At 38.9% G+C, this 15285-nt stretch overlaps 1 protein-coding gene across 3 annotated transcripts in view; it reads left to right on the top strand.

The window, feature by feature from the left end:
• Nucleotides 1-15285, top strand: part of RAPGEF6 (Rap guanine nucleotide exchange factor 6) — a 206080-nt gene that overhangs the window by 96396 nt on the left and 94399 nt on the right. For all 3 annotated transcript variants that reach the window (XM_028527512.2, XM_036014843.1, XM_028527513.2), the window contains exons 8-9: nt 6711-6888; nt 8942-9078. In XM_028527512.2, coding sequence (XP_028383313.1) covers nt 6711-6888; nt 8942-9078 — 315 coding nt within the window. The remainder of the gene's footprint in view (nt 1-6710; nt 6889-8941; nt 9079-15285) is intronic.

Genomic DNA, 15285 nt, shown 5'->3' with positions numbered 1-15285 from the left:
TTCCTTTTTCTATTTATTTCAGTCCTGTCCAAGAGCTGGGACATTGAGACATGTGGGTTTTTGAACTGAAGCACTTGTCTTTTCACTAACTTACAGTCTTGCACCACATAACATTTATGATATAGAAAGAAAAGGTGGGTCCAGGTGATTTAAGTTAAGGAGGAAGCCCACCATGCTCTCTACTCGCCCTGTGCCCACCCAGAGTCGGCAGGGGAGCCAGGGGAGAGGGCTGGGGAGGAGGGGTGCGCTTTAGGCCACGCCTGCACATAGGCACAAGCACTCACACCGTGGAGCACTAACTCACTTCTCTTCCCTCCATATCTCTTTGTCTTTCCTCCCAGTCCAGTTCCTCCTCCTCTGTCCTCCCCTTTCCCCCGCTTTCCCCCTCTGCCTATACTTCCCCTCCCTTCTGTTATTTCTGCTCTTGAGCATTATCTTCCAGATCTCTTTCCATCTTTGCCGTCCCTTTCTGTTCCTTCACTTCTTTCCCTCCCTCCCTCCCCCACTCCCCGCCAGGGACTGCTCTCTCCCCAGTGGTGTTTCCTCCCATAGTCCTCCTTCAGCACTCTTCAGTGTGTGTGCGCACACACTTACGTCGTGTTTTTACTGTACTTTTTCTACTTTCAGCTAAGTTTAGATACCCAAACAACAGTATCTAGCATCATCTTACAGTTGCCTGCCATACTCAGTGCAGTAACGTGCTGCGCAGGCCTGAGCCCAGGGAGCAGTGGGCTGTCCCATGCAGGCCGAGTGTGGTAGGCTGCGCCTGCAGGTCTGCGTGTGTGAGTGCACTGTGTGACCGCCTGAGGACCAGATCACCTCCCTTTTTTCAGAGCAAACCCCTGTCTTTCAGTGACACGTGACTGTGCTTTTAAATAACCCGAGGCACACATTTATGCCCCACCTACAATTTTTGCTTGTATGTAAGAGGTAAGCATGCTTCTGAAAATCCCAGCGATGGATTCAGGTGTCACTTCACAGCATTACTACTAATTCAGAGCTCTGCTGCCCTGTCTTTCCAGCCTCTGGTGCCACGTGTCCCTGGGATGTTTGTTTGACACCTCATCTTGCTTGGCCAACCACACATTTTCTTCCCCTTGTCCTCAGTGTTTCTGTTAAAAATATCCATGTCCTAGTTAAAACCTATTATCTTTATTTTTTTAAAACTTGTATTTGAAATAAATTCAAATACAAAAAACAGGGCTTTTACTCCTTCATTTAAAAAGCTTCAGTGTTTCACAGTTACCTGATTCACATTCTTCATTTCAAATTTGTATTCCAGTTCCAGGTCTTTCCCTTCTCAGCACAATCTGCAAATCTGGTTTTGTATTCCAGTGTTCTCCACTTGCACATTATAGATTCCGGTCCATGACTAACACATAACGTCTATTCCATGACTGTGTTTGCCCTTTCCTAGCAAGGCTTCGGTCACACTGCTCTGCCAGCAGCTCCACCCAGATCAGGGGCCCCCAACCCGCCCCCATCCATGGATGGCTTCACATTACTGCCTGAGCTCCACCTCCTGTCTCCCCGACCCCATACCCTGGTATGAGGAAAAATTGTCTTCCACAAAATCGGTCCCTGGTGCCAAAAACATTGAGGACTGCTGGCTTAGATGACATCTTGACTCTCTCTCACACATCTGGGAACCCCACAGCAGTTTTCCTGTGTGTCATGTCTCTTTCCATTCTGTTGTTTGGTACAGTCACGTTGCATATACACTTGACATTTTTTATCATAGTATATTTGTAGAGGGCAGAATTTTGTTTCTTGTGTATCCCATGCTGAGTTGAGAACAGTTTTGGCTCTTAGGAAGTAATCTAGGCTTTTTTGTTTGTTTGTTTTAGTTGAATTGCATTTGTAGGCAGAAACCAATATTGTTTTCAAGACTCACTACTAACTAAAGCTTGGTTATCCTGGGCAAAGGAGGCTTTATTTCGCCTGCCTGTCCTGTTGTAGAAATTTTGGAATGGTCGAGCCTGGACAGTGCTATTGTGAAGGATTCATTTCACAGAATTCCTACCCTGACCAGAAAGACAAAGAAGAAACATGAGGATGAGGTGGTCCATGAAAAAGTTTGAGTGAAATACTGAAAATAGCAGTGCAGAAGATAGAAACGCTGAAAGCCCAAGATTCTGGCTTAATATGTGCTGTAAATTAGAAAATGTGATTTCTGTTTGTGTAACTTTTTTTTTCTAACCTGTAGTTCCCCTTATTGTAGCTTCATGTTTATCTGGATGCAAACAACAAAAGGAAATGCTCTGTTGGTTTAGTTGGGGACTGCCAAGTCATCAGAAAATCTCTCTTACCATCTACCTCACCAAATTACATTTATTTCATATGCATTCATATATTACTCATATATGTTCATACTGTAGGAAAGGGAAAACACAAGAAGTTTAATATTTGTTTTATTATTCCTTTCACCAGTATACTTTTTTTTTTTACTTCCTTCATTAGTATAATCTCCCTGATGGTCTGCTGTATACCATGTACCAAGATAAAGTAGTTGAAAGGCCAGGGCTCTCATCTTGTGTGTTGCCTGCCTTAATGAGTATGGCATACATACCTTTGACCTACCTTTCTTGTAACAACTTGTGATATTATCATATGCATCTCTGAGGCTCTGTTGAATTTTCTTTTTGGCTTTTTTCCCCCTGTCTGCTTCCTTTTTGCTATTTTTGATTGCCCTTCTTCAAATTCACACTTCATACAGTGTGCATAACTTTGAGATGTCTCATTTTTCCCTAATTATGTTTGTATTTTCTTTTAAATCCTTGAACTTCTTAATAATAAATGTTAGAAGTTCTCCTAATTCCATCATCTCTATCATTCCTGGGCCTGTTTGTATTGATTGATTTTTCTACTGGTTATAGATCACATTTCCCTGCTTCTTCAAGTATCTAGTGAGTTTTTATTGTATGCTGGACATTGTGGGTGCATTTTTAAAAATTCTTATCTAGCTACTAGAGAATTAAACTTTCTGCCCAGGAACTGCATTCTCAGAAGCATCGCTCAGTGAGCACCATTCCTGGTGGCCATCATATCTGCCTTTACCTGAAGACCTGGCTTGCCTTCATTTAGCCAGAGAATCAGACTGTGGACTCTAGCTACATAACTCTATGTAATTTTTTTAAAATTACCAACTTTTTAAAATTTCCTGGCATGTTTTTGGCAACCATTTTTTTAAAAATTATTATTATTACTAAATCTTTTTTGGCACCATCTTTGTTTTGTTACACTCTTAACATTTGAACAGTTTGGTATGTCCTCATAACTAATTGTATTCAGCTTTTTTTTCTTGGTATCCTACTTTGAAAAAATACGGGTAAGAGAAGACAGTTGTAAGGATAGATTAAAATCTTTGCTCATGGCCTACAACATTTCCTAAGAGAGTTCTTTTAGCAGCCTTCTCCCAGTACCTCCCTGTTGACTTCTAAAGCGCTGTTTCCTTAACTGTCTTCACTTCCCAGGTAGGTGACGATAAGCCTTCCCTGGTGTCCAGGTGACTGGATTGCTCTTGTCTTTTTGTTATGAGCCATCACTTTTTATTTATTTATTTATTTTTAGAGAGAGGGGAAGAGAGAGAGAAAGGGAGAGAAACATCAGTGTGTGGTTGCCTCTCACATGCCCCCAGTCAGGGACCTGGCCCACACCCAGGCATGTGCCCTGACTGGGAATCGAACCTGTGACCCTTTGATTCACAGGCCGGTGCTCAATCCACTGAGCTATACCAGCCAGGGCCATCATCTTTTTATTCAACTTAATCTAAAAGGTGAGAAGTGAGACTAGGTTGAAATAGTCAGGGTCGGGGGATGGAAACCCAAGACTGAGTTGAGGGCAGGGTGGTTTAAGAACCCAAATTTACATGGTAGATTATCCTCAAGAATTTATAAAGTAGAAAAAGGCTATTGCAGGGATGAGCTTCTATATTTTAAAAAATTAAATTGTGTAGAAAATATTGCTGTAGTGGGTTTTTTCTAACACTAGTTCTTTGGATTCACAATCACTGTTTGTAAGTTAGGTTTTTGGAGACGTCATTTTAGCATGTATACATGTTTAAATTAAAACTACTGTCTTTGTAAAAGGATTATAATCTACTAGCAGGTTTGTAATTCTGAAGATATATTACTCAGAAATACCCTCCATTAAAACTCTGAAGTTTCATAGCCAAAAAATAACTTAGGAGAGCATACTAGTCATGAGGTAGGGTTGCTCCTATATTATCCTATGTTGTCCAATCTTAACAGATCTTAAGTTCGGTATTCATTCTGTTACTTAAAGCTGTGCAGAAATCCAAAGGAAGTATAAAATAGGATCTTAGAAAACAAATTAGTGGGTCTCTTTTGTGGGTATCAGTCTTAACTTGAATTAACAACAGCCAGAAAGGGTAATTTATTGACCCACAGAGAAAGCAGAGGCAGTTCTGGTCTCAGGGAGCCTGGATGCTTGCAGGTGTCTGTGGTCTGTCTCTTATCCTTGGGCCCCCTGCGGCTTGCCTGCTCCGCCTGTCTCCTGTGATACTTTCTGTCACAGACGCCCTTTGTGCTAATGCCCTTTCTGTCTTTGTCCTGCGTGCTCTATTTCTATTGCTTTGTTGATCTGTGTCTTTTCTGTCTGTCTCTGTCTTCCTGTGTCTGCCTCTTTCAGTGTACTTCCAGTTCCCCTGCCCCTCTCTCTGCCTATTAGTTCCATTTTCTCCCACCACAGAAAGCCTTTCCCATGTGGCTATAGGCTGCTCTGCATCACATTCTTCAGATTCGGGGACCAGAGGAAAAAGGACACTCTGCCCCTCAACTTCAGTTATAAAAATCCAGAGAAGAGGCCTTTCTATTTTAGTTTACATAGCCAGGGGCAGGGCACTGCCCCCCACTGTAATCTCTGGGTTAAGTTGGAGAACAGGAATTCCTTAAAAGAAGCAATATCCTCTTCTGGGCAGACAAAACTAGTAAATATTCAGTATAGGAGATGAGACTGAAATAAATATTTGAAGATAGTGTTCAGTTTCTTTTTTTCCATGACTGCTGCCGGTATTCATGCTTTTTAATATATATTAAATGAGTATAATATTTAGAAATATTGCCAACTAATCCACTTCAAGACAAATTTTATTTCCTAAAAGATATCTTCAGTATTTTCAATGAATTATACTGACAAAGTTCTTTTGTTTTTTTCTGTATGATGGCCCTAGTAGCACTTAGTTACAATTTTGTTAGATTGCATTATGACAGCTGTCATATCAGCATGCATTTAAAAAAAACTTAACCAAAATTGGTGAATTTTTGTGTAGTCATTTTAGTATTGAAGATGGAAGAAGATATGCAACATTTTGACATATTATGCTTTATCATTTCAAGAAAGGTAAAACACAACTGAGATGCAAAAAAAAGATTTTGCATTGTATGGAGAAGGTGCTATGACTGATTGAATGTGTCAAAAGTAGTTTGTAAAGTTCTGTGCTAGAGATTTTTCACTGGACGATGCTCCAAGGTCAGGTAGACCAGTTGAAATTGATAGCAATCAAATCAAGACATTAATTGAGAACAGTCAACGTTATACTGTGTGGGAGATAGCCAACATACTCAAAATATCCAAATCAATAAAGTTATTGGTAAAAGTGTCTTCTATTTTATTGGAGAAACTAAACGAACGTTTTGGCCAACCCTGTATTTATATTTACAGTTCTTTAATCTTTATTGTATTTTTCCATTACCATTTGGTCCCCTTACACCCAACTTCGCCCAGCAGTCACCACACTGTCGTCCATGTCCATGAGTCCTTTTTCCTTTTTGCTCAGTCCCTCCACTCCCTAACCTCCCCTCGTCACTAGCTGTCAGCCTGCTCTCTATCTATGAGTCTGTCCCCATTTTCCTTGTTAGTTCAGTTTGTTCATTAGATTCCACGTATAATGAAATCATATGGTAGTTGTCTTTCTCTGACTGGCTTATTTCACTTACCATAATGTTCTCTAGGTCCATCCATACTGTCACAAAGGGTAAATTTTTCTTTTATTTGTATAGTTATTTTAAAGCCTTAGTTCCTTTACAAGTATATGAGACTAATATTTCCAGTGTTGAAGTTGTAAACATAAGTTTACATTAAAGACTGGTTAGAATAATCTCTGCTCTTCTTGATACAATGTTAGATTCAAGAAAGTTATTGGGAAATTACCAGTATTTGTTCAGTCATTCACAATTGGTCTGTTTTAGCACTTCTCAGTACTACTCTTTACTTGTGTTATACTTCTGTTCTTAATTTACATGGTGGTGTGCCCTGCTAGACTGTAAACCTCAGTGATAAAGGAATGATATTTTATTTACAACACCCAGGGGAGACTAATAAGTACTTTGTAAAATGATTGTTGGTAAAATGTATCTTTCATGCACTTCATGTTTTAGGGAATGTACTTTTCGGAAATACAAGTGTTTTTTGGAAAACAGGTATTAAAACAGAGTGATGTTTGAGTCTCCTAACCATTGTCCCCACATCAGATTTACCACCAAGGTGTCACACTGTGGAGTGATGAGACTGTATTTTAGGCAAAGAGAAACCTTATATAAATAAGTATCATTTTGTTTTTGACACAACATACAGTATTGCCTAATTCTGTATAATATTTAGTATTGAGGGATAGTTTTGATTAATTCACACTGTGGAGCATATAATTTTTATAACATGAAATGATAACTGATCGAGATTTCTTTCTGTAGGCTACGGAAAGTGAGGTAGGAGATGTGGATTTAACCCGTCTTCCTGAGGGACCTGTTGATTCTGAAGATGAAGAGGAGGAAGATGAAGAAATTGATCGAACAGATCCATTGCACGGGCGAGATCTTGTTCGTGAATGTCTTGAAAAAGAACCTGCAGACAAAACTGATGATGACATTGGTAAAAAAAAAAATATGTGTGTGTGTGTGTGTGTGTACAATAAGAATTTTACAGTTTTTAGATATTGCTGCATAACAGATTACCCCAAAACTTAGTGACTTAAAAACAACACATGTTTATTTTCTCCTACCTTTTGTGGGTCTGGAATTCAGGAGTAGTGTAGCTGAGTGGTCCTGGCTCAGTGGCACTAGGTCGTAATCAGAATGTTGGCAGTCCTCCGAGGCTTTGCTGGGCTGAGCCAGAGGTTCTGTTTCCAGCATGACTACTTACATGGCTTTTGGCCCGAGAACTCAGTCAGGTCTGCACTACGTGGACCTCTCCGGAGGCTGCTTAAATGTGGCAGTGAGCTTCACCCAAAGCAAGCACTCCAAGGGAGAGTAAGGCAGGTGACACAATGTCTTTTAGGATCAGGCTTCAAGAGTGATACTTCATTATTTCTTCCAAGTCCTGTTTGTCACACACAGCAACCCTCATGTAAGATGGGAGGGGAATATTAAGTGGGAGGAACCGCTGAGAGCCATCTTTGAGTCTGGCTGCCCCAATTTGAGAGCATGTTTAGAGGGTGTAGCAGGGGAGCCTAGGTATTTGTATGCTCTTAACTGAAGAACAGTCCTCCTCTCTTGGTAAAGGTTTCGTCTTGACCAAGTGCTTAGCTTTGGGAGGCGTGTTCATGGAGCTGTGAGAGAGGAAAGGGACACCTCTTCAGCCTGCCAGATCAACTGAGTCAACCCTGGTGATCAGTAGGGTGACAAAACGTCATAGTCAGATCGCCCTCACTCACATCCTGGCTGCCCAAATTCATAAAACAAAAGCTTTGATTCCATTAAAGTGATTTTCCCCTCATGACATAAGACATTTAAAACAAAAGTGCATCATTGTCCCATGCCTATGAATTAGCTTTTCAAACAAGTTTTATGTTGTCAAAATCCTATTTTTACTCTTCTGGCTTGAAAAATATTCATATTTTTTGTTAATCTATGGATTTCCTTTATGCAATTTCTTACAGAAGTAGTTACTATACTTAAGGTGGTTGTATAATACTAAAGATGGTGATGTTGTCCTTAAAGGCAGAGATTACTTAATGTCGTTATATATTTTATGATTCATTTAAGATTTTGTCTTAGATTTCCCTGTTGTAATAGTCACATTGCTGTTCAAATCAGAAAATACCGATATTAATAGTCTTGATCTGTGTGAGTAAAGCTCAGTACAATCTGAACATTGTTGGTTACTCTAATGACAGAGAGTGAAGTAGTCTGCAGTTTAGATTCCTGTGAACAGTATCCGGACGGAAACTGAAGAGTGCATTTTTTTTATGATAAAGCATTATATCCTATGCTGTTTTCATAAAGCTTTTAAAAAATTGAAATATAGCTAATGCCCAATTGTCTGCAGGTGGATAGCACTTTACAGTTGTTTTTGTCTCAGCCCTTAGCTGACTGCATATATGTGCCCCTCCCTTATATTTATCTTAATTGCTCCTGTAGTATTTGTACCAGAAATGGCCTAAGGCAGGCACTCATCAACATTGTTGGGTAAATTAAAGAGAATTACCTTGTGTTGCTGTGACAGATCTTGAACTAGAATTCATATTGTTATCTCTAATTAATCACTGCCATGTATCAATAACATTTTTTTCTTAAAAACTCTGGCCCAATAAGAACCGGACAAGAAGCTTTTTCACTAATCTGTTAGATCAGAGGGCATCACTGTACTAATCAGCGTGGAGCGGCATCTCAGACTAGGAAAATTAGACAAACTCTCCAGCCTCATCTAACTCCGTGTGTTTTCCTGACTCAGTCTGGCGGTTGTGCGTTCCAGTGTCTTCCAGTGTGCCTGTGTTTTCATGTGCGCCGGAGTACATCTGGTAACCAAACCAGATTTTGATTTTGATTTTGTTTAATCAGATCGGTTGTCTTGTGCCTTGGTTTCTCTACTTTAGCAGCATAAATTCCTAGTTGATGGGGACATTAGGCATTGAATTCTAGATTTATGATATCTTTAAAGTGTAGTCCTTGATGGTCTCCGTACTACAATTTCTGTGTTTCAATAGAACAGTTACTGGAGTTCATGCACCAGCTCCCTGCTTTTGCAAACATGACCATGAGTGTGAGGAGAGAGCTCTGCTCAGTGATGATTTTTGAAGTGGTGGAACAGGCTGGAGCCGTGATTCTCGAAGACGGACAAGAGGTGAGTTAGCAAGTAGATGTTACACATTGTGTAGTAGGGGAGGCAATTTTTAGACAAGTTCACTTCCATAAACTTGTATAAGTCCTAATTTAAAATTTATACAATTTTTCTTAATGAATGCCGAGTTTGGGATAGTTATAATTTCTTGAGATACGTTATTACTTTTGGTTTTGGTCTCTGTACTTTGTCTTAATTTTGATTTCCTAGCAGTGGATCTTTCAGAGAATAATGTTTGATAGATAATCTTCATCGAACCACATTTGTTTTCACTTCTCAAATTAAGTTGTAAGACTTTTTAAAAATTCTTAATAATTCTACCTGTTTATATCCATCATTATTGTTTAAATGTTTATCAGGTATATACTCAGGTCTCCTCACCCTACTGTATATTATACTTGTAAAAACAAAAAAGACTGAAGGAGCTGTGTTGATACCGGTGCCTCTGGTGGCCTGTCGGCTGAGGCATTTCTGTGGTGATTCCACGTTCAGAAAGGCTCAGTGGCAGGCTTGTGGGTTGGTAGAGGGCGAAGGCAGCGAAATTGAAAGGTATTGCTGTTAGGAAGTACTTTACTAATTTTCTTATCAAACTAATAAAAATTAAGTTAGTCAGTGAACATTATATACTGCCAGTAGTATCTCTGGAAAGTCATTTAGAAATTTTTAACATGGACATCAAAGTATCAATAGTTTCTAACCTGTTATTTCCTTTATTGAGTGTCTTTCCTTGAACATAATATAAAACTCAAAGACTTACGCCAAAATTGGAAACAACAAAAGTTATCTTAATTATAAGCAGTGGTTAACTAAATTATACAGCGATGACATATATTATTATGGAAGTATTCAAGTCATTTTAAAGTTTGATGGAAATTCTCTGAAAGCAGGTGTTATCTTGACCTTTGTTTACATGCTTTCTCCCCTTACCCTTGAGCACATCTGGCACACAGGATATGCTAAAAAACTCTGATGAACACATGAGTATGGTAATTATGCTTTTAAAAGGCAGGATAGTCTTAGTATTTCAATAATATAAAATAATACAAACATGAGAGAGGTAAACTTTTAAGTACTGTGTAAACAGCTTTATTTTCTATTTTTCACAAATTTTTGTATTCTATTTTTACAAATTTTTATATTCTATTAATTTTCTACAGTTCTGTCGGCAAAAATTTGTTACATGCCTACTTTGTGCCAGGTGCTAATTTAGACACAGGGAGTATATCATGGTGGGAGAGCCAGGCACAGTCCTTGTCCTCAGTTTATGTAATCCACATGAATATAGTTTATATTCAAAGTAGAGAATAGGGAAAAAAACACACTTTTGAAAAAGTATTACCACCAGTGATTCTCCTTCAGAAACTAATCATTCAAATTTCCCTTAAGTCACATTAACACTGTTAAAGTTTAGATACTGAATGAGAAAAGTGGTCTTTCATTGGTAGAGTAGACCTTTAGAATCTCTCCTTCAAACATTAAATGCTGCTAATAGAAATGAAGGCAGTGTTTTTTTAACATTAGGAAAAACTTTGAACACTGTCCTATTAGATATGTCTTAAAATTTAGTCTTTTATTCGTCTTTCTGTTAATCGCTAGCTATCTTCTCCCCCCGCAACCCCCCCCCCCCCCACTTTTGGGTGCTTGCCGTGTACCAGGCATTGTTCCAAGCAATTAATTTGTAAACTTCAATGAATACAAAACGTTCGTGATAGGTACTGTTTTGCCCATTTTAGCAACAGCGAAACAGGCCCAGAGAGGTAAATACCTTGCTTAAGGTCACTCAGCTAGTCAGTGTCAGGGTCTGGACTCAGATTCCAAGACCTTGTGGTCTTAACCATTACCTTATTTGGTCAGTTATGGAAGTCTCAGAACTCACCTGGTGACTAAAAGCGGAAAGAGTAAATTAGGCTTCAGTGGTTTGCATAGGATGGGCAGTAGGTGTTACTGACAGTATTTAGTGGTATAATGAGAGTATCTCTTTATTTTAATTATACAAGTTCTATATATTGATTTATTATTTTCAAAGTTAACATATAACTACATTTTTTAAAAAATGATTCTTAAAACCTGTCTTTTTCTCTATAGCTTGACTCATGGTATGTTTATTTTAAATGGCACTGTAGAAATCAGCATTCAGATGGAAAAGTCGAAAATCTCTTTATGGGCAATAGTTTTGGAATTACTCCCACTCTGGATAAGCAGTACATGAATGGAGTGGTGAGGACCAAAGTGGATGATTGTCAGGTAAGCCGATCTCTTTGGTCGGGCACTCTCGTTTGTTGACTTAAAATGGCTGGGCCTGTTTTTCCTTCCTTTAAAGTAAAATGTCTTTGAGAATTGCAGGTTCAAAAGCTCAGGGTTAATAAAGGAAATTAGATTTTGTATCTACACGTTTGTGAAACTGAACAAACTGTGAACTTTTAAAAGAGCATGTAACAAATGAATGTTGGCTTGTGAAATTTCCTCTCTGATACTAGCCAGCTGACTCCTTTTCCTTTGTGAAAATGAAGGAAAGGTAGTAGGAACTTGTGAGTGGTTTCTAACTCCCGCCTTATGTTTTCTTTGCATAGAGTCAGTTTTGAGAGTGGTTTTTCACTTCTCCTTTTAGAGCACCATTCAGATCAAAACTTCTTCGTCTCTCTGTGCATGATTATTTATTTCATCTTGATTTTTGTTACGGATCAAAGGGATTTGAACAAAAGAGAACTGATGCCTTGGCTTTCTTACCTCTGTGCTCGCCTTAGTGCGCAGTGATGTGTTCATGTACTATAGATTCCTTGGTTGTCCCCATGTCGTTCTTGGGCAGTTCGTCTGCATCGCTCAGCAGGACTACTGGAGAATTTTAAATCATGTGGAAAAAAATACCCATAAAGTTGAGGAAGAGGGAGAAATTGTTATGGTGCACGAGCACCGCGAACTGGACCGCAGCGGAACCAGGAAAGGACACATTGTCATCAAGGTGGGTGTTTTACTTACTGTAACTCTCGTCACTGATGGGGTGAGGCTTTCATCTTGACCAGAGGGCTTCAAACCAGTTTTTGAGTGGTACAAGGTGCTTCAATGACTTTGAAGTGTAATTTAAATGACTATCTGGGTTCTTTCTGCCTTTTCCTGAGCTGGTTTTTACACATTTTAATGAAGAAGAGTGGCATTGCTGTTTAATATCAGTATGGATAGGAAGTTATTTTAGGATATACTGGTCAAAGTTTTTCTTCTTAAATTCTTTTAACGATCCATTGATAATGGGAGTTAATTTCATCGAAGATAACAGTATTTCTGAAACACAACAGAAAACAACAGGACCCGCCCATAAAGGCATAATGAAACATTGGTGAAGATACAGAGTGCTTAGTGGATTTCTGGAGCCTCTCCTCAGACAGCTAGGAAATGTGTTAACTGTAAATGCACACACATCTGTAGCTTTCAAACATCTAGCCATCTATCTAACTATCGTTGAGTTCGTACTGATACTACCAATTTCATTACTATACCACATTTTTTTCAAGGCTTTCCTTTCCATATTTATAAATATCTTCCCAGACAGTGGCTCTTTTTATGCGCTGTGTAGTTACTTATTTGCTCATTGTAGCCAGTCTCTGCATGCAGCTATGCCCTTCCCCTGCGAACTCTGCACCCCCTGGCCCCAGCACCCCCCTTAGTGGATGCTAATGTGCACCCCATTGATGGGCCTTCGAGTGACTCTGGGGCTTATCTTCACATCTCCATGGGTGTCCTGCCACAGTGATTTAGCCCAGCGATTTTCAACTTTTTCATCTCATGGCACCCACCTAAACTAATTAGAATCTGTGGGCACACCAAAAATATATATAGTTTTTTGCTGATCTGACAAAAATAGGTATACTTCAGTTTATTCACACTGGATGGCTGTTGTTGTGTTGGCTGTTGTCATTTTTTTTAATTTGACAATCTGAGGGCAAAGAGGTCAGGCCCCTGACTAAATCGTCAGGATTGGTGTTTTAAAAACCATTCAAGTATGCTGGTTGAAACATGCTGATTTAGCCAATTGGAATAATGGCCTTTCTTTAACATGTTGCTCATTCCACCACGACTTTGCCACACCTGACCTGAGAACCAGATTTAGTGACTTCAAATTGTGATGGTCTAAAAGACTAACTGATCAACCCAGTTTGGTACTTCCAGAGTGTTTGGAGGGTGGAGAAGACCAGGAAGAGCGTTTGTGGTGCCTGGTCCTATATATCTCGAATAGGTTCCATGAAGAGCCTTTACTTGTGACTCCCTGCTAGAGGAATGCTTTATATACATTGTTGGCAGTGGGTACCTGCCTTTTTTAAAAAGTGAATTCTTAGATACGCACATTGTTAGTATTAGTGTATGTTTTCTATACAGCTTTTCTGAGCCATGAATTGTTTGGATGAATGAAGCAAATTGAAATTTGAGGTAGCGGGTAGCAGTTGGTTTTTATACTTGGCTTAACATCTTATTTATTTCTGTATTTGTTCGGTGTACCCACTTTTGAAAAGGCTTGCAAAGGTAATAAGTTTTAACATTGATTTTGAACCTCAGAGATGAGCAGTAGGTAAATGTTGTTTATATTTCTTTTTATAAACTTGAAGGCAGGCAAGCAGTTAAAACTCTGAATTAATGTAAAAACTCTTTAGGACTTCTGGTTCCTCTAAAGATGGTGAGCTAGCATGGAGAAGCCATAGAAGAGGAAACTTCTATTCTGGGAAGTAACAGTAAAGCATGCTCTGCTGAACGGGTGTGTTGTTTCTCTAGTCAGAGGCAGGCAGAAGAAAATCTGGAATATGATTAAATTTGGAGGGAGGTTTGTTGTTGTTTTTCTTTAACTCTCACCTTTCCTTCCTTTCCCTGAGACAGTCAGCATCGCACTTTCCCTTGCAGTAGAATTGGAAAGGACAGTCCACGCCGGGGGTCAGTCAGTGAATGTCAGAAGCCCTGCTGTGAGGAAATGCCAATAAAAACATACAGCCAAGCGAACCTTTATTCCCCTGCCTTGTCTCTCTCTCACCCTCTGGGTGCTGAGGCATTACAACCTGTGGAGACTGTTGAACTCCAGTGCGAGTATTTTAAAGGCGAAGCTCTTTGAGGACTTGTCTAATAGAGTGGCTACAAAGAAAAGTGATTAATAGGAGTTCTTTGGGTTTTGAGCTATTTGTTTATTTTCTCATCTTTTCTATGCTTGGATTTTTAGGCCACACCTGAGCGTCTCATCATGCATTTAATAGAAGAGCATTCCATTGTGGACCCAACTTACATAGAAGATTTTCTATTAACTTATAGGACATTTCTTCCAAGCCCTTTGGATGTTGGGATCAAACTTTTGGAATGGTTTAAAATTGACAGCTTAAGGGATAAGGTTGGTTTTATAAAACTAAAAAGCATGAAAGTGATTTTGACCTTTAAATTTTATTCATAAAACCTTTTGCAAGTGGTAAATGTTTATTTTATTTTGATACAATTCGATTCACTTTAAAAAAGAATGAACCAGTGTTAATGTATCGCTGTGTAGCTGCTGTGACGGGACAGCGAGGGAAACGTGGGTGGGAGACTTAAGAGACGCAGCTGAAACCAGGCTCTGGTAGAGCCCGTAACTCAGGAAGCGTGCCAGGCACATGGCAGGGTCTGAGCTTTCTCAGAATATTTAGTTGTTTCTGAAGGAGGTTTAAAAGTTGATTAACAGTTTAGAAAGAATATGCACCAAGTATATTTTTTTCAAGAGAGCTTAGATTATTTGTAAGCTCCCAAATAGAATATGTGGATTTTTCTTATGTGTATAATCATTCAAAACAGTTGGTCTTTTCTACCTTATTTATATCTGCTGTGACTTATTTAAATATACTTTTGAGTATTTTGCATTAAACATTGTTTGCTATTTTAAATAGATTACTTTCTTTCATGGGGTATTTATACAATTAATGGAAAGACTAGTAATACCTTGAAAATAGGAGAAATTCAGTTATTTTAAGAAACATAAAAGTAGAGCCATAATTGCCTAATATGTCTAGTTTTGTCTTAAATAAGTTAGATGTAGGTGGACTGTGGAAGTCTGTTGTTTAGGAAACTCGAGTGTCCAAAACTACAGGCTTACACCCCCATGCACACATTTTAAAGTTACAAATAGTTACTTTGCTGAGTAAATAAAAGATGCCAAAAAAGAACAAAAATGATTTGAAGACAACTAGATATTCACATGCAAAAGAATAAAGT

This window comes from Phyllostomus discolor, chromosome 13 (assembly GCF_004126475.2).
Source record: "Phyllostomus discolor isolate MPI-MPIP mPhyDis1 chromosome 13, mPhyDis1.pri.v3, whole genome shotgun sequence".
Lineage (NCBI taxonomy): Eukaryota > Metazoa > Chordata > Mammalia > Chiroptera > Phyllostomidae > Phyllostomus > Phyllostomus discolor.
The sequence above is the reverse complement of the archived record's forward strand: the minus strand, read 5'-3'. Positions and strand labels throughout refer to the sequence as shown.